The sequence below is a fragment of the Myotis daubentonii genome, chromosome 13 (assembly GCF_963259705.1).
Source record: "Myotis daubentonii chromosome 13, mMyoDau2.1, whole genome shotgun sequence".
NCBI lineage: Eukaryota > Metazoa > Chordata > Mammalia > Chiroptera > Vespertilionidae > Myotis > Myotis daubentonii.
The window spans coordinates 24,219,909-24,242,816 of NC_081852.1; the positions used below are offsets into that span (position 1 = coordinate 24,219,909).

The 22,908-nt window shown below is 40.0% G+C and overlaps 1 protein-coding gene across 5 annotated transcripts in view; it reads left to right on the plus strand.

Moving 5' to 3' along the window:
• DNAJC12 (DnaJ heat shock protein family (Hsp40) member C12) overlaps window positions 1-22,908 on the plus strand; it is a 59,493-nt gene that overhangs the window by 30,401 nt on the left and 6,184 nt on the right. For all 5 annotated transcript variants that reach the window (XM_059662580.1, XM_059662577.1, XM_059662581.1 and 2 more), the window contains 2 exons: window positions 4,836-4,975; window positions 16,884-17,088. In XM_059662580.1, coding sequence (XP_059518563.1) covers window positions 4,836-4,975; window positions 16,884-17,088 — 345 coding nt within the window. The remainder of the gene's footprint in view (window positions 1-4,835; window positions 4,976-16,883; window positions 17,089-22,908) is intronic.

A 22,908-nucleotide genomic window follows, 5' to 3' on the forward strand; every position in this document is an offset into this window, starting at 1 on the left:
GGTGGGTGCATTCTGGCAGAGGAGCCAAATCACAAACAAATAACTAGATAATGTCAGGGGATAAAGAAAAGTAAATAGCCCTAGCCGGTTTGGCTCAGTGGATAGAGCATCGGCCTGCAGACTGAAAGGTCCCAGGTTCGATTCCGGTCAAGGGCATGTACCTTGGTTGCAGGCACATCCCCAGTAGGGGGTGTGCAGGAGGCAGCTGATCGATGTTTCTCTCTCATTGATGTTTCTAACGCTCTATCCCTCTCCCTTCCTCTCTGTAAAAAATCAATAAAATATATTAAAAAAAAAAAGAAAAGTAAATAAGGCAAAGGATGATGGGGCGAGCAGCCATATCTAGATGGCATGGTCAGAGAAGACCCCATTGGCAAGACAACAAGAGGGCATCTGAGCCAACATCTGAAGGCAGTGACGTGAGTGCCTGGGGTAACACTGTTCTTGGCAGAAAGGACAGGGGACAGCAAGTGCCAAGGCCCTGAGGCTGAAGTGCTGTCAAGGAGCAGCAGGGAAGCTACGAGGGCTGTGGCAAGGGGAGAAGGGGAGAAGTAGAAGGAAATGAGGTCAGAGGGAAGAGAGGACAGGGCAGGCAGAGCATGTCAGCTTACTAGCCATGGTAAGAATTTTCAGCTTTATTCTAAGAGAAATAGGAAGTTGCTGGAAGTCATTTTGAGCAGAGGAGTGATAGTATGTGACTTATTTTTTAAAAGATCACTTTAACTGCTGTGTAGAACACAGACTGAGGCAAAGGCAGGGGAATCAGTTGAGAAGCTACTATAATGATCCAGCCGAGGCAGAACCGTGGCTTTAGCCAGAGCAGTGGCAGTGGAGGTGGTGACAAGAGGTCAGATGTTGGGTATATTTGAAAGGCAGAGCCAGTAAAGTTTGCCAGTGCATTAGAAGCGAAATGTGAGAAAAAGAGGAGTCAAGGATGAATCCAAGTATACAGGAAATGGATGAAATATTTCCTGCCTCTCCACACAGAATCTGTCTTGCCTCTCTATTTCTGTTTATCACGTATTGAAATGATTTGTTTATAGATCTGCTTCCTTACTCGACTCTGAGCTCCTCAAGGGCACAACCTGGATCTTATTGATGAATGATGAAGTGTTTACTATTCCTGGCAGTGAGAGGGAAAGGAGGAATTAGAGCAGTGGTTCTCAACCTTCCTAATGCCACGACCCTTTAAAACGTTCCTCATGTTGTGGTGACCCCCAATTTCATTGTTACAAATTGCACATAATTAAAGCATAGTGATTAATCACAAAAACAATATGTAATTATATATGTGTTTTCCGATGGTCTTAGGCGACCCCTGTGAAAGGGTCGTTCGACCCCCAAAGGGGTTGCGACCCACAGGTTGAGAACCGCTGAATTAGAGGGTAACATGCACTGTAGGAAAGTCAGGACGGCAGTCAAGGAGAGTACCAGCTGGGAAGTCCTATAGGCTCAGGTTTGAAATATGGCTCCATTACTTGAAGTTTTGGGATTTTGGGCAAGTTACATTAACCCCCTTCAGTCTTAGATGCTATAAAATGGAAGTAATAATAATTATATCCAGCTCATAACGTTGTGAAAAAAGAAAAAGAAAAAGAAACTCATTAACGATTACTTCTTATTTTCTCTGGCCCAGCCCCTGGCAACCACAAATCTACTTAACTGTCTATAGATTTGTCTATTCTGAGAATTTCATATAAATGGAATCATACAATATGTGGGTATTTGTGCCTGGTTTATTTCACTTGGCATAATATTTTTTTAAAATATATTTTTATTGATTTCAGAGAGGAAGGAAGAGGGAAAGATGGAAACATGAATAATGAGAATCATTGATCGGCTGCCTCCTGCATGCCCCCTAGTGGGCATTGAGCCCGCAACCTGGGCACATGCCCTGATCAGGAATTGAACTGTGACCTCCTGATCCATAAGTTGATGCTCAACCACTGAGCCATGCTGGCTGGGTTAGCATACTGTTTTTAAGGCTTATCCATGTTATAGCATGTATCAGTACTTATTTCTTTTTATGGATGAATGATAATTCCATTATGTGGATATGCCACATTTTATTTATCCATTTATCTATTGATAGACATTTTTGAATTTTGAGTTGTTTTTGCTTTTGGGCTAGTATGAATAATGCTGCTGTGCATTCTAGTATACAAGTTTTTGTATGGACATATTTTTCAGTTTTATTGAGCTTATATAGTTGTCCCTTGGTATACATGAGGGATTGGTTCCAGAGACCCTATGGATACCAAAAGTCCGTTATGTAAAATGGTAGTATTTGCATATACACTAATTATTATTATTATAATACCTAATACAATGTAAGTGCTACATAAATAGCTGTTTTACTTTATTGTTCAGGGAATAAGAACAAGGAAAAAGTGTGTACATGTTCAGTACAGATGCAACCATTGTAGGCTTAATTACATAGTATATGTGAGCAACAGTGTAACTTTTTTTTCCCCTGAATATTTTTAAGTCATGACTGGTTTAATCCATGGATGTTGAACCTGGAATACATAGGGCTGACTGTACTTAACCATTGAAATTCTTGGGCTATATGGTAACTCTATATTTAACATTTTGAGGAACTGCCAAACAATTTTTCAAAGTAGTTATACAATTGTACAGTTTTATCTTTAATGTACGAGGCTTCCAATTTCTCCACATCCTCATTAACACTTGTATTTATCTTTTTATTTTATCCTTTCTAGTGGTGAGAAGTGGTATCTCACCATATTGTTGTTGTTTTTCACTGTGTTTTTTTTAAAAAATATATATTTTTATTGATTTCAGAGAAGAAGGGAGAGGGAGAGAGAGAAACATCAATAATGAGAGAGAGAATCATTGGTTGGCTGCCTCCTGCACCCCCCTCTACTGGGGATCAAGCCCGCAACCCAGGCAGGTGCCCTAACTGGGAATTGAACTGGTGACCACTTGATTTCTGGGTTGATGCTCAACTACTGTGCCACGCCAGCAGAGAGCCAACTTCATTCTTTTATATGCGGATATCAGTTGTCCCAGCACAATTTGTTGAAAAGACTATTTTTTTTCCCAATTGAATTGTCTTGGTAATCTTGTAGAAATCCAGTTGACTGTAAATGTGAGGGTTTACTTCTGGACTCTCAATATTTCATTGATTTATGTTTATCCTTATGCCAGTACCACACTGCTTTCATTATTGGAGGTTTGTAGAAAGTTTTAAATCAGGAAGTGGGAATTCTTCCAATTTTGTTCTTATCTTTCAAGATTGTTTTGGTTATTCTGGGTCCTTTGCATTTGCATATGGATTTTAGGACCAGCTTGTCAATTTTTACAAAAAAAGCCAGCTGAGTATATTGATAGAGATTGTTTGGAATTTGTAGATTAGTTTGGGGAGTATTAGCCTCTTTGCAATATTAGGTCTTCTGATCTATGAACATGATATCTTTATATTTATTTAGAGATTTAATTTCTTTCAGCAGTGTTTTATAATTTTCAGTGTGTAAGTCTTGTACTTCTTTTGTTAGCATTTTTCCTAAGTATTGTATTTTTTATAAAAAATATATTTTTATTGATTTCAGATAGGAAGGGAGAGGGAGAGATAGAAACATCAATGATAAGAGGGAATTATTGATCAGCTGCCTCCTGAACGCCCCCTACTGGGGATGAGCCCACAACCCGAGCACATGCCCTTGACAGGAATCTAACCTGGTACCCTTAAGTCCGCAGGCTGACACTCGATTCACTGAGCCAACCTAGCTAGGTCAGTATTGTATTCTTTTAAAAATATATATATTTTTTATTGATTTCAGAGTGGAAGGGAGAAGGAGAGAGAGATAGAAACATTAATGGTGAGAGAGAATCATTGATCTGCTGCCTCCTGCATGCCCCCTACTGGGCATCAAGGCCACAAGTCAGGCATGTGCCCTGTCCAGGAATGGTAACTGTGACTTCCTGGTTTGTAGGTGGACACTCAGACACTGAGCCATGCTGGCTGGGCAAGTATTGTGTACTTTTGATGCTACTGTAAATGAAATTGTTTTCTTAATTTTCAGATTGCTCATCACTAATGTATAGAAACAACCGATTTTCACATATTGAACTTCTATCCTTCTCCTATAGAAAGTTTAACTTTACTGAGGAGCAGAAGTGACATTGGAAGTGTTTCCAACTGGGCCAAGAAAGGTTTCCATTGTATACCATCTGGCCAAATAGATCAGCGACAAAGCTACCAATTATCAACCATCTATCATGTTATTTCCTGTGTTTAAAACCTCCCAATAGCTTCCCATTGCTCTTGCAACAAAAAAATCAGACTAGAATCCTCAGTATGACCTGTAAGGTCCTGGATAGTGGGTGCTTTTGTGCACTCCACAGCCCTATCCCTCATTGTTCTTCTGGCCCTGTGTCTCCCAGCCACATTGCCATTCCCTACTTCCTCTACCTTACCATGACTTAGGTGTTTTTATTTGTAATGTTCCTATAGCTTGGTCATACCCTCCCAGACAAGAAAAGGTAGTTTTCTTCCTCGTAGACAAAATTATAATTTTCCCAGTGTTTATAAATGGCTATCCCACTGAATAGATCATGTCTGTTTTCACACCTGTGTCATCAGCACCTGGCACATTACTGGAGCTCAGTAAAGGGAGTGGATAAACTGTGAGCCAGGCACTTTACAGACATAATCTCACTTGTCCTTATGGTACACTTTACTAATGAGGAAACTAATTGTGAGGAGCTGAAACTGGTCCAAGGTTACACAGCTAGTAAGTAGCAGTGACTGTTTGGGAGTTTTAAATAATCCCTCCAAGAGAGTAGTGCTCATCTTTTGATTTGTTTTCCAGTGGAGACTTTTCAGAAATTGCAGAAGGCAAAGGAGATTCTAACTAATGAAGAGAGTCGAGCCCGCTATGACCACTGGCGAAGGAGCCAGATCGCGATGTCATTCCAGCAGTGGGAAGCTTTGAGTGACTCGGTGAAAACGGTAGGTGTCTCTCTGGGATGAAGTGAATTTATGAAGCTCAGGCTGCCTGTGGATTAGACTTACATAGTAACTTAAATAGTCAGTCGGGGATGGGAGGGAGAAGGCCCCAAAGGTGGTAGAATCTGGATGAAAGTCAGTCGGTGTCCACAAAACCCTGTGAAGGGAAATGTAGTGGATCAGTGCCAGAGAGCCCGTGACTATGCTTGTGAGTCTCTTTAGCTATTCGATTGGTTATATACACTCCCTGTTATCATTTACTGTTTTATACATTCTGACAACTGTGCTTCTCAAGTTGCTCATACAATACTGCTGAATTTTGAACCATTGCAAATTTATCTCCTTCATCTTTTTAGTTCATATGAGCCTGTTCTCTTCTCAAGGCGTATAAACTCCATAAAAAAACAGGATCTGATTAATCAAAGAAAGCTCTAAATTATTTATAAATTACTTTCATTATAAATTCTTATGAAAGAATTATTGGATAGACGCAGGACTAAAGCATTGTGTTATTTCTTTATCATTAAAAAACCCCTAAATATCACTATATTTACTGTTATATGTTTATTTTGTTTTTTTACATTAAGCCTTATATATTACTAGAGGCCTGGTGCATGGATTTGTGCACCGATGGGGTCCCTCAATCTACACCCTTTTGCAATTTGGGCCCCCTCGGGGGATGTTGGACTGTGGGGATTGGGCCGAAACCGGTAGTCTGACATCCCCTGAGGGATGTACCAGTGTGTGAAGCAGCAGGCGGCTGGGGAGGAGCCTGAGCTGGGGCCAGGTGCTGCGCCACTCCCGCTCATCCCGGCCCCACTGTACCTGCTGCCGCCACTCGGTAGTGCTGCCATGGAGGTGGGAGAGGCTTGCGCCACCACAGCTGTGCTCACCAGCCGTGAGCCCGGCTTCTGGCTGAGTGGTGCTCCCGCTGTGGGAGTGCACTGACCACCAGGGGGCAGCTCCTGCGTTGAGCATCTGCTCCCTGGTGGTTGGTCAGTGTGCATCATAGTGACCAGTTGACCGGTTGAGTGGTCGAGCAGTTGAGTGATCAAGTGGCCAACTGGTCACTTAGGCTTTTATATGTATAGGCAGAGAAAATACAATTTTAAAGGTTTCTACATTCTTAGGCATGACTTATTATCCAGTTTTTTTTCTATAGGGACACTTTTCTATGGGATGAGACTTAGAATACAGAAGTTACCTTACAGGCAAGTCTTCAGGGACATTTATTAGAATTAATCTACAAGGTCCTAGCCAGTTTTCTCAGTGGTTAGAGTGTTGGCCTGCAACTGAAGGATCTTGGGTTCGATTCCAGTCAAGGGCACCTGCCTAGCTGTTTGATTCTGTCCAGGGCATGTGCCTTGGTTTCAGGGAGGCAACCAGTCAATATGTTCTCTCACACTGATGTTTCTCTCTGTGTGTCTCTCCCTTTCCCTTACTCACTCTCTCTCTCTCTCTCTCTCTCTCTCAAAAAAAAAAAAAAAGATTTAGTCACAAAACGATTCACATCTTTTATTTACTTATTTTTCTTTTATTTGATTTGAGAGAGAAGGGGGGGGGAAGAGAAACATTGATGTGAGAGAGGAATATCAATTGGCTGCCTCCCACACTTGCCCCAACGGAGGATCAAACCCACAACCTGGGTGTATGTACCCTGACTGGGAATTGAACCTTCCACCTTTTGATGTATAGGACGATTCTCCAACCAACTAAGCCACACTGGCCAGGGCTGATTCACATCTTTTACATTACAACCTGTCAGCATTACATTTAAATTTCTTTCTTAATAGTTTTATTTTAAGAAGACTTAAGCAAATTGTTTTTCCATTGATAAAAGATCTGTAATAGTAAGCGAGGGTCTTTGAAGTAATTGAGAAGAACAATGCAAAATTATCAAAGTACATAGTTAAAGCCACTCTATATAAAATGTAAATAATATTCTTCATCTCATTTTGGAACGAGTGTATAGTCATATGATTTCTTTAAGTGGATTAATTATTCATGAAGGACTATTGAATATATAGAATGAGGTAAAAGGTTTACTGTTCATATGGAAAATAATACAATAATTAATAAAAAATAATACAAGAATAAATTCTGTGTTTTGTGTACTCACAACTGTAAACCTACTTTGCCATGTCCTGTGTGCACAAAATAACTAGAGAGAATTTTTTATTTTTATCGATTAAAGAGAGAAGGGAGAGGGAGAGATAGAAACATCAATGATGAGAGTGAATCATTGATGATCGGCCGCCTCCTGCATGCCCTCTACTGGGGATCGAGCGTGAAACCTGGGCATGTGCCCTTGACTGGAATCGAACCTGGGAACCTTCAGTCCACAGGCTGATGCTCTATCCACTGAGCAAAACCGGATAGGGCTAGAGAGAATATTTTTAAACTAGTGACTTAACTTCACATACTCAAAAGTAAGATTTTTTTCCCTTTTACATTGTGTATACCTGCAATTCCTTGTTGGCACGGACTAAATAGACATTGTTCTACCACCTCTGCATAACCATATTTCCATTCTGCTGTGTGTGACACACTGTAACTGCAACTGAATTAGTGACCCTTGCTATTTGAATGCCTTTTGATTTATAGTTCATTTTTCTTGATGATCCACTGACTCTTGTTACTTAATTTTAACTGCTAATATCAAGTTAGCTGTGGATCTTAAAAAAACTCTTCTCTAAATTCCTGCTCTAATTTATATTGCCAATGTCTTTCCATTAAATACTTATTTTTTGTCTCCAAACACATCATTTCTGCTTTGAATTTATCTTAACTATGAACTGTTTGAGGTCTTACAATAATTACATTTTAGATCTTACTGGCTACGTCATTTATCTTGTCAGCAAAATTAAAACAGTATGCCAGGCTAGCGTTTGGTTTTGTATGTATTCTTATTATGATACAAAAATGATGAGATGCATATCTTTCTGCATTAAATTAGCAGTGTTATGTTTTCTTGCACAGTCTTCTTTGGGCCAAACCTTTTTTTGCTTCCAACTTGCTTTTGCTTCTCTTTCTCAGTGGACTTTGAATCCTGCATGCCAAGTTTCACATGTTTTGTACCTCATTCGTTAGACTTTCTGTAAATTTCCTTTCATTCTTTTCTGTTTTCGTCCTCACAGTGACTTCTGCATGTGAAAGCCTCCCCTCTCTCTCTAACATTTTAATTGTTGCTTTCTATATTTGTGCATTTCATTTGTTCAACTTTTCACATTCACTATAATTATTAATTGTCATACCTAATATTGTTCATCAACTCATAGATTGGGCCTATCTTTTTGTAGATAAACATCAGCATTAGGTCTTTTGGGATATATATATGACATATGCCATTCTGACAATAAAATGTTTGTAAGTTTGTAAGTTAGGGTTTGGGTAATAGGTGACATTTATCTAAAACACATGTGCATGGCCACTTGTCCTACACATTTAGAATGTTAACTCTCATAAAATCCCTACCTTTCCATCATCAACTCTGTGTTTCTGCTTTTTATTTAAGCAGTATAACGCCCCCTGAAGGAAAAGCATTGGTAGGGAATGTTAGCCCCAGCACCTTCAAGGCAGGACAAATCATAATGCATTTTTGCAGCATCACACACAGGTTCATATTGCAGGACTCTCCTTTGGGAGAATTCCTTAAATGACTCATTTCTATCATCCAAGAATGATGTACTATAATTGGTATTTTTTTTCCTCCATGCCAAGCACCTGCCACTTCACTAGCTATTTATCTTTCTTTTCCTTTTTAGAAGTTCTTCCTGATAGTTTAATTTGTAAAAATATTTTAAGAATTTATTGAGGTCAATGAATACGTTGGAAATTTAAATTTAGATATGTGATGTTGGTTTAAAAAAAAGGGATGGGGTGAGGGCTTCCGTAACCAGGGCCTTTGGGAGCTTGGGATAACTTGAAAACAAGATGCCCTTCTAGCTCAGTGAATTTTAGGGAAATTCATTATGATCATGCTATAAATCGTTTTCTTCAAGGGATTCAGGGGATGACTTTCCCTCTAGCTCCAAAATATATGGCAGGATGCCTGTAGGATAGCTGTGGGAAAGCGGTTGCAGCAAAGCCACAGTCTAAATAAAGTGCTGAGTAAAATTCTCATAAGCTGTTAAAACTGGCCCATGCTGTATAAACTGCTATAATTTTATAAAGAGCTAATAAAAATATATTTTTGATGAATTGATTGTTTGAAACATTGATTGTTACTGGGAGGACTTATTGGGGCTGCCAGTCACCCTCACGTGGACCTCTTGTCTGTTATTTCTGGCTGGACAAGGTGTCTTTGGGATGAGTCCAGTTGGCTACAGACTACTAGGGAAGCTTCCTGGTTTCCCTGGTAGCCACAGTTTCCCTAGCCAGATGGGAAACAGTTCAAGGTCTTCTGGGCTTATTCAAAGGCAGTTTTTCCTAATTGGATGTTATCCAAAAACTGTCAGAGGTCACCCAGGAAAGTAAAAAAATATGTACTCATGGAGAGCCAGGATAAAAATAACCCATCAATTTTGAATAGTCACTTAGCTGAACCATGGCTCATCTGAGTCTATTGATTTTTTTCTAATTGTCTCAAAGTTTACTATAGACACAATGTATTTATATTCCAGTGTTAACCAAGGTACATAATTTAAGAAAATGGCTTTCTAGATTAAAAAAACACAAAAAACTAGACAATCCATGAAGGAAAGATGGTAAACAAGTTAATTGAGAAGCAGAACAACATGCCAGTTTCACAGAATAGGACAGTGGCTTTGCCCCCAGGCTGGGTGTCTGTTTAGTGTTAGCCAGCTCCATGCACACAGTGATTTTCATCTGGGCAATTCATTTTACTGTCCAGATTCTCCCCCTCCCTAGAATTCCTCGTTGTCTCTATCATCTGCTATCATTTGATATATTTATTGATGCTCATTCTATTGATCAGAGTCACTCCACAGTAGTTTGCTTGATGTTAGATATTGTTGTGCCCAACTGCTATGCTAGTGGAGCTGAGAAATACATTCTATGAACACAGAAATGTATGATCTAATTGTGTCCCAGCAAACCAGGCAGCTTAGCATTGCTCTTATGGTAGTTCTTTGATTGAACTATAAAGCGTAAGAGGTGCCTGTATAGGTTAGATATAGTTTGGGTTTTCCCCTTGGGTATTTGATTAATTGGGATCAGCAGATATGAGGGTTGATAATAAAATACTTTATTCTGATTTGCTCATAAAGGGGATGGATGAGTAAGACGACTATCTTAATATCTTTTCACTGAGTGCTTGGAAAGCATTTATTATAGGTGAGTCATTTGTCCTTCACCCATCTAAGGCATACCATAGGTCCTTTTATTCCAAGAGAGAAGTGCTAAGACACAGAATTAATATTATACTGTTGTAATTAACTAATTATTAATAACAGGATAAGAGCAAAGGGAAGGCCAGACATTATGGACGTGTTCCCTGTAAAACACTGGGGGAGGGAGTCACATAGGGAAGATACTAGCCTGTCAATCATGCCTGGTAAATAAAGTGGTGCCTCAGGCAGAACTTGGCAACCCCCGTACACGATATGCCCCTTGCATCATGGGGCACATGTGTAGCAGAGGCGGTGGCCCCTTCTGTGGTTCTGGCACAGTTTTTAAATGTCACAACTACTGACCTAATTCAATAACCTTGAACTTCAGAAAAGCAATGTTTTGGTTTCTTTGCTTTGATTTCTTGACACAGTAAACTCTCATTCCCTCTTTCTCACTCTGTATTCATTTATTCTTCCATCTACCATCTATCCAATTTTAAACATTTTTTTTTAAGAGTAGACAAGTTATCTTTTTTAAAAATATTTTTTTTATTGCCCTAACTGGTTTGGCTCAGTGGATAGAGTGTTGGCCTGTGACTGAAGGGTCCCAGGTTCGATTCCGGTCAAGGGCATGTGAAGTATGGTAGCAATCATCTCAGGTAGAAACTGTAGTTTAATTCTAACCCTGCTGTTTGGTTTAACAATAGAAAAGTTACTTTGATTTTCTGAATTATATAAATCAGGGGTCCTCAAACTTTTTAAACAGGGGGCCAGTTCACTGTCCCTCAGACTGTTGGAGGGCCAGACTATAGTTTAAAAAAAAACTATGAACAAATTCGTATGCACACTGCACATATCTTATTTTGAAGTAAAAAAACAAAATGGGAACAAATACAATATTTGTATTTGCACGTGGCCCGCGGGCCATAGTTTGAGGACCTCTGATATAAATCATCCCATTTGATTGAATACCCTATTGATTGTACTGTGAATATCCCATTGGTCATGGTCATACTGGTCTTAGAAAGCACATTTTCCTTTACCTGGGAAGGACAGCACAGTTATCACAAAGTCAGAGGGCTCCAGTTAACATGTCCCGGTTGACTCAGTGTTCAGGAGACCCAAAACTGTAATTTAGATAATATGCTTAAGTCTGACCAGGTTCCTCATTCCAGACCCAAGGGCTCTAGATAATGTGTTTCTGTCAGTTCAGTGATCTGGAGACCCAAAACTGTAATTAACATGCTGCTTCTGCGTCTGTAAACTGCTTTTTTGCAAACCAGGTTCCTCATTCCAAACCTTGAGATGTAATCAATACCTTTGTGATCTTTGCCTATATAAGTCTGGTTTTGCCACCATCTTATCACTATGAGATTTGGGGAATGGCCCCTCATAGTCCCGGATTGCAATAAATGTGACTCTTTAATTCGACTTCTTGAGGCGTCCTTCTGTGATTCGCGGGGTACATTACAACACATGTACCTTGGTTGTAACAGCTGATTGATGTTTCTCTCTCATAGATGTTTCTAACTCTCTCTCCCTCTCCCTTCCTCTTTGTAACAAATCAATAAAACATTTATTAAAAAAATATTTTTTTATTGTTTTTAGAGAGGAAGGGAGAGGGAGAGAGAGATAGAAACATCAATGATGAGAGAGAATCATTGATTGGCTGCCTCCTGCACACCCCCTACTGGGGTCGAGCCCGCAACCCAGGCATGTGCCCTTGACTGGAATTGAACCCAGGACCTTTCATTCCTCAGGCCAATGCTCTATCCACTGAGCCAAACCAGCTAGGGCCAATTTTAAACATTTTAATAGGAAATACATATACAGGACACAAAATAGAAAAGGTACAAAAGGGTCTATGGGGAAATGTAACTCTCTCTTACCTTGTTCTTCAGAAAATGTTACCTAAAAAATGATTCCATTTTTAACACCCATTTTTTATTTCTCCCATACTCCAGATCCCACCATACAAAGCCAGGGTTATGCTGGCAAAATCACACAGACTGTAACCCAACCCAGGTTTGACTGCCCGTTGTAAAGAAAGCCAAACTTGTGAGACAGGTACTGGTGTAAAGGAAAGAGGTATATTCAAGTGTCAGCATTTCAAGAAGATGGGGGACTCCTATCCTCAAAAACCCATCTTAATATCCCAGTGCAGGCAGAGATTTTTTTAAGGATGGAGAGAGAAAGCAGAAAAAAGAGATGAAGGGAGGGGTTATGGATTTGTCCTCTCTCCCAGAAGTAAAGGGAAGGGGAGTGAAGGGGAGTATGAATATGCAGTTTCTCAAAATTCTTCCCCTCCTTTTAGTGCTATTTCTCTTCCTACAGGAGTTTGTAGATTTAGGACACACGTTTAGGTCTTCACAGCTGGCGCCAAGCAGCCTCCCCCGCTTCCCCCCAAAAGGCTGCTCTAAGGGGGTGGGGGGAGGGCTAGATAAGAAACGAAAACATAGGACTTTATTTATATAAGCTAAGAAAACAGTTGGCTGTAGCCTTGAGAGAATGCAGAATATGTTACCTTTATTGCTTAACTTAAATGTTAAATTATGAGTACAAAATCACTGGGCAAAAGACCCCCACCAGCATATTCAACACAATTCTGTATCAGGTTTCCAGAGAGTTTCAGGGGTCTTGGAACGTGCATATTTATATATTTTTAATTTTTATTTTTTTAATCTTTATTGTTCAGATTATTACAGTTGTTCCTCTTTTTTCCACCCATAGCTCCCCTCCACCTGGTTCCCACCCCACCCTCTGCCCTTACCTCCCCCCCGCACCCCCCACTGTCCTCATCCATAGGTGTACGATTTTTGTCCAATCTCTTCCCGCACCCCCACACCCCTCCCCCTCCCGAGAATAGTCAGTCCATTCCTTTCTATGCCCCTGATTCTACTATATTCACCAGTTTATTCTGTTCATCAGATTATTTATTCACTTGAGTTTTAGATTCACTTGTTGATAGATGTGTATTTGTTGTTCATAATTTTAATCTTTACCTTAATCTTCTTCTTCCTCTTCTTAAAGGAAACCTTTCAGCATTTCATATAATACTGGTTTGGTGGTGATGAACTCCTTTAGCTTTTTCTTATCTGTGAAGCTCTTTATCTGACCTTCAATTCTGAATGATAGCTTTGCTGGTTAAAGTAATCTTGGTTGTAGGTTCTTGGTATTCATCACTTTGAATATTTCTTGCCATTCTCTTCTGGCCTGCAAAGTTTCTGTTGAGAAATTAGCTGACAGTCGTATGTAGGTAAATGACTGTTTTTCTCTTGCTGCTTTTAAGATTCTCTCTTTGTCTTTTGCTCTTGGCATTTTAATTATGATGTGTCTTGGTGTGATCCTCTTTGGATTCCTTTTGTTTGGGGTTCTCTGCACTTCCTGGACTTGTAAGTCTATTTCTTTCACCAGGTAGGGGAAGTTTTCTGTCATTATTTCTTCAAATAGGTTTTCAATACCTTGCTCTCTCTCTTCTTCTGGCACCCCTATAATTCGGATGTTGGGACACTTGAAGCTGTCCCAGAGGCTCCTTACACTATTTTCGTATTCTTTTTTCTTTTTGCTTTTCTGGTTGGGTGTTTTTTGCTTCTTCGTATTTCAAATCTTTGACTTGATTCTTATGATTCTCTAGTCTGCTGTTGGGAGTCTGTATAATATTCTTTATTTCAGTCAGTGTATGCTTAATTTCTAGTTGGTCCTTTTTCATAACCTTGAGGTTCTCACTAGATTTCTTGAGGGTCTCACTAAATTTATCAGCAGTCTCACTAGACTTATTGAGGGTTTTACTAAATTTATCGGTGGTTTCTAGAAAATTCTTGAAAAACCTTATAACCGTGGTTTTGAACTCTATATTCAGTAATTTGCTTTCCTCCATTTCTGTCATTTGTGACCTTTTCCTTTGTCTCGCATTTTTTGTGCTTCCCTTTGTTGAGAGAGTGGATTTCTGTGCTAGGTGTCCTATAGGGCCCAGTGGCTCAGCCTCCCCAATTACCGGAGGTAGACACTCTTGGTGCACCCCTTTGTGGGCTTTGTGCACAGTCTTGTTGTAGTTAAGCCTTGATTGTTGTAGGTATCACTGGGAGGAATTGACCTCCAGGCCAATTGGCTGTGAGAATCAGCTGTGTCTACAGTGGGAGAACTTCTGTGCCGGAGACACCCTTATGGGGCAAGACTTGCTTCAGTGGGGCTTTGGTGCTCACTGAGTCTGCCACCTGAGTGTGTCCCTTATGGATCTGAGGAGTTGTAATCTGGATGATCCTACTCTGACCACTGGGTACATTGGCTCTTGGATCTCTAAGAAGGTGCTAATTTAGCCTCTGCCTGAGCCTACCCAGCAGGAGCCCAGCTATGAAGCAGTGCAAGCTGCTGTGGGGCCTTGGGCCTTCTTTTGGATGTTCTGGGTTTCTCTGATCCAGCTGCAGTTTGTTAGGTAATTTTCAGATTGCCTTTCATATGCAAAAGCCTCTGCACACAGCTTGGGTGGGGCGGGGTCTCAGGGGATCAACAGGGCGGAGCAAACAGCTATGGCTGCTCCTCAGTCCTCCCTAAGAGGCCCCGCTTCTCAGTGTCCCGGTAATTGCTGCAAGCACCTCTGAGAGAAAGCCGCCCTCGAGTTCAGACCAATGTCAGACAGTCCAGTTTCTCTCCATAGGAATCTGGGTCCCCAGAGACTCGCCCGGAACCGGAGTTCAGAGCTGTCGGGAGCTTGAGACTCCCTCCTGGCTGAAAAAGACAATGGCATCCCCTGTTGCCAGCCCTCTCCATGTGCGCCGTGTCCTCAGCTGCCAGCCCTTTCCGCATGCGCCTCCGTACCTCTGCACTTTACCTCCTCTGAGTCTCAGTGTGCTTTTCTCTTTCCTTCTAGTTGTAGAATTTCCACTCAGCCAGCCTTCCTGTGGTTCTGGATGATATGTGTTCTGTCTTTTAGTTGTATTTTTGAAGTGGTTGTTCGAGGCAGCAATTTACGGTGTTTACCTATGCCGCCATCTTGGTTTCTCTGGAACGTGTATATTTCTAAAAATATAAAAGTTATACCAGAAATCAATGGGTAGTACAAAACTCTGTTGATTTATGACCACTGATTTTTTAAAAATTGTAAATTAAAAATATAACTAACACACCTTTGCTTTTTAAAAAAATCAATACAGTACAATAGGATATGTAATAAAAGTCAGTTCATCCTTATTTCAGACCCCAGTTCTACTCACCCAGAAAGCCACCATTGCAGTTTCTTGTTTCCTTCCAGAAACCTTCTCTATAGTGTACATGTACACATTCACATTATCCTTAAAGAAACAAAAGGAAATATATTTAGAAAGTTCTTGTTATTTGAGGATAACTGGACTTGGAAAAGTTCACATAAAGTGAATCCACTTAAAGTTAGCACACATGTTTCATAGTAAATATTGATTGAATTCCTGCTTTGTGCCATGTGTTTTCTTAAAGAGAAGATGTATAATCCAGAATTCTAATATTTTTATTGCCAGACTTCTAATGCCAACTCTGCATTGGTCAAGCTTAATGGAAGGTCACAATAGTAGTTACAATAGTAGTAGGCTTAATCTCTGGCATGACTTGAGACACACAGCCTCATTGTTTTTTGGTGGTAAAATACACATAAAACTCATTATTTTAACCATTTTATTTTATTATTTTTTATTTTCTTAAATTTTTATTTATTAATTTGAGAGAGAGAGAGATTGATTTGTTGTTTCACTCATTTATGCATTCATTGGTTGATTCCTGTATGTGCCCTGATGGAGATTGAACCCACAACCTTGGCGTATGGGGACAATGCTCTAACCAACTGAACTACCCTGTCAGGGCCCATTTTAACCATTTTAAAGTGTAAGATTCAGTGGCATTAAGTACATTCACAATGTTGTTCATCCATCATCACTATCTAGTTCCAGAACTTTTTCATCACCCCAAAAGGAAACCCCGTAGCAATCACTTCCTATCCTCCTCTCCCCCAGCTCCTGGTAATCACCACTCTGCTTTCTTTCTATATGGATTTGTCTATTCTGGATATTTCATGTAAGTGGGATCATATATACATATGTGGCTTTTGTATCTGGCTTCTTTATTTAGCATAATGTTTCCAGGATTTATCCACATTGTAGTACTTCATTTCTTTTTCATGGTCAAATAATATGCCATTATATGGATATACCACCTTTTATTTATCTATTCATTGGTTGATGGACATTTGGGTTGTTTCCACCTTTGGCTTTTGTGAATGAATATTCATGTGTAAGTTTTTCTTTTAACATCTGTTTTCAGTTCTTTTGGGTATATACCTGTCAATGGAATTGCTGGGTTCATGTGGTAATTCTAGGTTTAACTTTTTGAGGAAACATCTAATTCTTTGAATCTTTCTGATGTTTGTCCCTTTGTTCTGTACCATGATATAGATGTCTCCTTATATCATTAGTCTTCCAAACCAGGGAAGATTAATTAATTAATATCTGGATTAATTGATCGGGTTATTAGTCAAGTTTAACATTCTGAAATTAACATTATAATAATAAGTCAGGTGTCACCACATATTAAACTTTAAATACAGAAAGCTATATAGTATTGATTTTATATTATATGTCTGCTCTTAATTAATATAGTCAATGCATTGGGCTGTCAGAGGTAAAAAAGATCGAATGCTGGAAGAACCTGACCAGACTCATACCAACAAGATTGAAAATGAGGAACAGAACGAACAAAGAGAAATAAAGAAAGAAGAGTTGGGTTCAACCACTGAGAAGATGGAGCAAAAAGAATCTGAGTCCTTGGAGAAGTCATCCTCCCGACAGAGTCCAGATTCTTCAAGTAAGTCATGTCATATAGCTTTGCAGACAAAGAAGGTCTGACTCTTGCCAAATTTAAGGGTTGGCTTGTCCTTAAACACTTACTTAGCATTGACATGGAAACTAGATGATACATTCTTTTCTTTTTTTAATTAGTATAATATTCTTTTTAAAATATTTTATTGATTTTTTTTTTTACAGAGAGGAAGGGAGAGGGATAGGGAGTTAGAAACATCAATGAGAGAGAAATATCGATCAGCTGCCTTCTGCACACCTCCTGCTTGGGATGTGCCTGCAACCAAGGTACATGCCCTTGACCGGAATTGAACCTGGGACCTTTCAGTCCACAGGCTGACGCTCTATCCACTGAGCCAAACCGGTTAGGGCTAGATGATACATTCTTTAATACAATCCTGGTAAAGGGAACTTTGAGATATTTCTGGGAGTGTCTTCCTCTCCACTGAACTAATGTTAGCTAACATTGGGGAGTTTACTATGTGCAGGAATGTTTTCACAGGAATTAGTTTACATCTATTATCTCCTTTAATATTAATGTTACACATATTTATTTAATCCTCCCTACAAGTTTGTGAGGTTGGTATCAACATTATTCTTATTTTACAGATGAGGAAACTGAAGCCCAGAGAGGTTGAGTAATTTTCTCAAGGTTATGGAGATTGTGTGGCAGGGTAGGGGTCTGAACTAAGGCAGTTTGGCTTCAGTCTGTTTCTAAGGCACTGCACTATCTTGAGAAGATGCCTTATCTAAAAGTAGCTCTCTGAATCATTTATAGATCCACAGAAGCAGGGTGTTAAGAGGTTGAAATCCTGGCTCCCAAACTACACATCCTGACTCTACTACTTATTGTGTGTATTACTTGGTAAAAGTTACTTAACTTCTCTAGACCTCAGGTTCCTCATCTACAAAATAGAAATCATAATGGTACCTTCTCAAAGACTTATCATAAGGATTACATGAGGAGATCCATGCAAAATGCTTAGCACAGTGATTGGTCTATAGCAGGCCCTGGGTAAATGTGAGCTATTATTATCATTTCTTTGTTTGTCTGTGTAGCCATTCCACTGTGTGTCGTGTCGATAGGTGTGTTATGTACACACACTGTAACTGTCCTTCAAAATCTTATTTGATTTCCAGGGTTGTGATTCAACACTCCATTAGATTTTAGCCTTTAAACAGAAGGTTCCTGAACATCCTTGAACACCTATTTAATAAAAGAAGACAAGTAGATAGTTTGGGTGAATTATAATCTTTCTAGAAATGGTCACTTCAAATCTCTCTCTGGGGAGAACTTATAAGTGCTCACTACTTTTGGGAATAAAGATTCTTAGAGTTGGATTCAGGTGTTAACCAAAAGATCATTTTGTAGCCTGTACATTGACTGCATCAGCCTTGTAACTGGAAATGTGTTACAGCAAGCTGATCAAAGCTGAAGCCCGAATGTTAGGAAACTGGTTTTAAGCAACACACACATGCAAACACCGCCCCCCGCCCCGCCCCCCAACACACACACAAAGGCAAACATGCAAATGTTTCTCCATTCAGCCTTGGAAAGTTCAGATCTGTCCCTCTCTAAATCCTGGAGGGTACCTGTGACTTTCTATTTTGGATTCAGACTTCACCAGAACTTGGGGCGTTGGACACTTTAGAGACTCAGGCATGATGCTGAGGCCCCACTTGACTGCCTGTCATAAGAATCTGAAAATTTCTTTCTTTAGAAAAGTTATATAGCCCAGCCAGTGTGGCCCAGTGGTTGAGCGTTGATAAGAAGTTACTTTTTGGCCCTAACTGGTTTGGCTCAATGGATAGAGCGTTGGCCTGCGGACTCAGAGGTCCCAGGTTCAATTCCAGTGAAGGGCATATACCTTGGTTGCAGGCACATAACCAGTAGGGAGTGTGCAGGAGGCAGCTTATCGATGTTTCTAACTCTCTATCCCTCTCCCTTCCTCTCTGTAAGAATTCAATAAAATATATTTTAAAAAAAAGAGTTACTGTTTGGATTCCTGGTCAGGGCACGCACTCAAATTGTGGGCTCGATCCTTAGTAGGGGCTGTGCAGGATGCAGCTGATCTATGTTTCTCTCTCATCAATATTTCTATCTCTCTATAGCACTCCCTTTCTCTCTCTCTAAAATAAGTAACAACATATTTTTAAAAAGTTATAAACATGTGATAACCCCCCCAAATAATGATCTTATCATTTAAAAAAATCAAAGAATTATATACAAACAATAACTTAGTGTCTACCCCAGTCTCCCATCTTTCTCTGCTTCTGTTTCCTAAAGTAACCAATGCAGATGCCCAGGTGTGTCTCCTTCCATTCTGTTCCATATGCTGATACAAGCATATATGAACAACAGTATATGTTCACTCATGAGGGCTTTAAAAATATAGAACAGCCATACACTGAGCACATTTCTCTATGTTACACAGGAGCTAAGAGCACCGTGGCTTTAACCAGATCCCAGCTTTTCCAACCATGAGTTGTGTGGCCTTGGGCAAGTGAATGTGGATGAAAAAAGGCTTTCTATGGAAAGTTACCGCACAGGGTGATCTGATCATCAATTTCTAACTGGGCAGTTGGATTCAGGTGTTAACCAAAATCCTGCCCCAGGCATGTAACTGCTTTAGTAAAAGGCTTATCTTGGCCTTAATCAAGTTCTGTCAGTGGCTTCCGTGCTTCTAGGTTAACACACCTTTGAAATGACTCTTCAGAGCTCTCCTAAACTGTGACCACCCTCAAGAGAGCACATATTCTTAACCTGTAATCAGATCGCCACCTTCGTGTAATCCTCCTTTACATTCCCTCCTTAATCTCAAATACACACAGAAACTACAAACTGTTATTCAGGGAAACATTTTTCTGTCTATTGAGATCTCACTTCCAGGCATATCCTCTGTTTAACTCAAACAATAAATTTTTATAAAAATTCTCTACAGGTTTGGACATTCTTATGTTAATAAGAGTTAATCTCTTTGATTTTTAAAAAAATCTGTATACTAGTGGCCTGGTGCATGAATTCATGAACACTGAAAGAAAATTCATTAGAAGAAATATTTTAAAATCGCTATTCGCCCTTTCTCTATAAAGGAAGTGTCAACCAAATTCATGATTGACAATGACAGATGGAAACACATTCGTGCGATTGGCACCAGCGAGAGCTTTATATGAATGGCGCATGTGCAAGTCAACTTAGCCTTTTATAGATATAGAATAAACTTGCTTAGTTAGACCTGCTTTCTGATTTAGGTAAACTTTTTCCAGCCCAGTGAAGCACCCCAACTTCTCTTTCAGATAATTATCAGCAACACAGCAGTAAATATCAACACGGAGCAGATTATTATTGTAGATAACACAGGGAGAACAAAGGGTAAAATATTTAACTGCAGCAGTGTTTGACTATATTCTGTGCAGTGAGAAAACCTGAGGTCATTTTCAAAGTTCAGCATTTCTTACTTCTTTTCAGTCGGGTCAAGTTCCTAAGCTTTCCAAATCTCCATTTTTCCGGCTAATGAAAAGAAAATAGGATTCCACGGAGTCTCCTATCTACCTACTCCAGGACTTCTATGAGGATCAAATGAGATGAGGCATGGGAAAACACTTTACAGATATTTGGTTACAGTGTAAAATGTTTGCACCTGGCTATAAAGCAAGTCATGTTTCTGGGCTGAAGAAACTCCAAGGAGGCTAGTCACTAGGGAGAGGAAGCTGGGCGTTGCTACATGATGTCATTACCCAGATGGACACTTAGCATATTAGCCTTTTATATATATTATATATACATATAGATAATGGTTAAAATAGTAGTTTCTACTTTGAAAGGTTATGTTTTTGGTATAAATTATTACTATCTTACAGTAATTGATTAAGTTAAGCAGACTTTTTGAGGAGTAAATAACTTAATATGCATAAAATGTTTCCATCAGGCATATAAAAGTTTTTTTTGTGTCAGATTTTATTATGGGACTTCTCCTTAAAACTTTACTTTTAGAATTAACTCATTGTTTCTAACAGCTGATAAATATTCCACAGCACAGATATATCAATCAGGATAAATTGTGAATGAAGTGGAGGGGGTGAGAGGAGGAAGGATCCTCGTTCTGAGAGCTGTTTGTTGGAGAATAAGAATCATGAAATTTTGCCAAAGGCTGCATTTACCAGCATTTTCTTTATTTTGTTTGTTTGTTTGTTTTTGTTCTGTTAATCCTCACCCAAGGATATTTTTCCCATTGATTTTTAGAGAGAGTAGAAGGGAGGGAGGAAGGGGGAGAGAAAAAGAGAAAAACAGGGGCTAGGGATTGAACCTGAGACCCTTGGGTTGGAGGGCCAACACTCTAACCACTGAGCAACACTGGCCAGGGCCTACCAGTATTTCTTAGTGTGGTTTAAGATATTGTTAGCTTTTCTGAGTAGTGCCTTAAAGTTGGAGTTTGATATACCAAAGTGCAGTTGCATGATTATTTATAATTTCATTTGACTGTAGTGTAAATTTTTATAATGTCAGCATTTAAGAAATATTATTCACGTCAGCTTTACTAAGCCCTGAGAGGCTGCTCACATAGCTTTTAAGCATACTTATTAATTTCCTCAAGCAATGCTTGATATTTACTTTGGAGTTTGCCTTTTGATGCTCTTATGTGATGAGCCATCAAATAGTCCCCGTCATCCACTTGACTTCATTGCAACCTGTAAAATATGGACCATGGCATCTGCAAACCAGTGTGTGAGACAATCTCACTTTTTTCTCTTTCCATTTAAATATCCAATGAATGTGGCTTCTGATAAATACTCTTTTAAAATCAAACTAGAGGCCTGGTGCACAAAAATTTGTGCACTCGGGGGGGTGGTCCCTCACTCCGGCCTGTGCCCTCTCACAGTCTGGGACCCCTTGGGGGATGACCACCTGCTGGCCCGGGGGATTGGGCCTAAGCTGGCAATCAGACATCCCTCTGGGGGCCGGGTTGTTTGCCCTGAAGGGTGTCCTGGATCAGGGTGGGGGTCCCCACTGCGGTGCCTGGCCAGCCTGGGTGAAGGGCTGATGGCTGTTTGCAGGCTGGCCAAGCCCCCCGGCGACGGAAGCTCCCAGCCTCTCCTTTTATTCTTTTTTTATTCTGGGATTTATTTATCTTCTATAATTAAAACTTTGTAGCCTTGAGAGGAGCTCAGAGCCAGCCAGGGTGGGCGGGAGGGAAGCCTCCTGCTCGCTCCAGTTCTGTGGCCACAGCCAGCTGAAAGCAAGTATCTGGGGTTTATTTACCTTCTATAATTGAAACTTTGTTGCTTTGAGTGGAGCTCAGAGCCTGATGCAGCAAGTGGGAAGCTTGGCTTCCTCCATCATTGGGGCAACCAAGCCTCCTACTTGCTCCAGCTCTGTGGTTGCTGGCTGCCATCTTGGTTGGGTTAATTTGCATATGGTCACTCTGATTGGCTGGTCAGCGTGGCTTAAGGCATAGCAAAGGCATGGTCAATTTGCATGTTTGTCTTTTACTAGTGTAGATAGTTTTCTGTGACATCCAGGAATAAAAACAAAAAGTCAAAGGTAGCCCTAGCCAGCTTGGCTCAGTAGATAGAGCGTCAGCCTGTGGACTGAAGGGTCCCAGGTTCGATTCCGGCCAAGGGCACATGTCTGGGTTGCGGGCTCAATCCCCAGTAGGGGGTGTGCAGGAGGCAGCCGATCAATGGTTCTCTCTCATCATTGGTGTTTCTACCTCTCTCTCCTTCTCCCTTCCTCTTTTTTTTTTTTTTTATTATTTAACATGTATGTTTATTTCTTTTTTTTTTTTACATTTTTTTTAATTGCTTAAAGTATTACAAAAAGTATTAC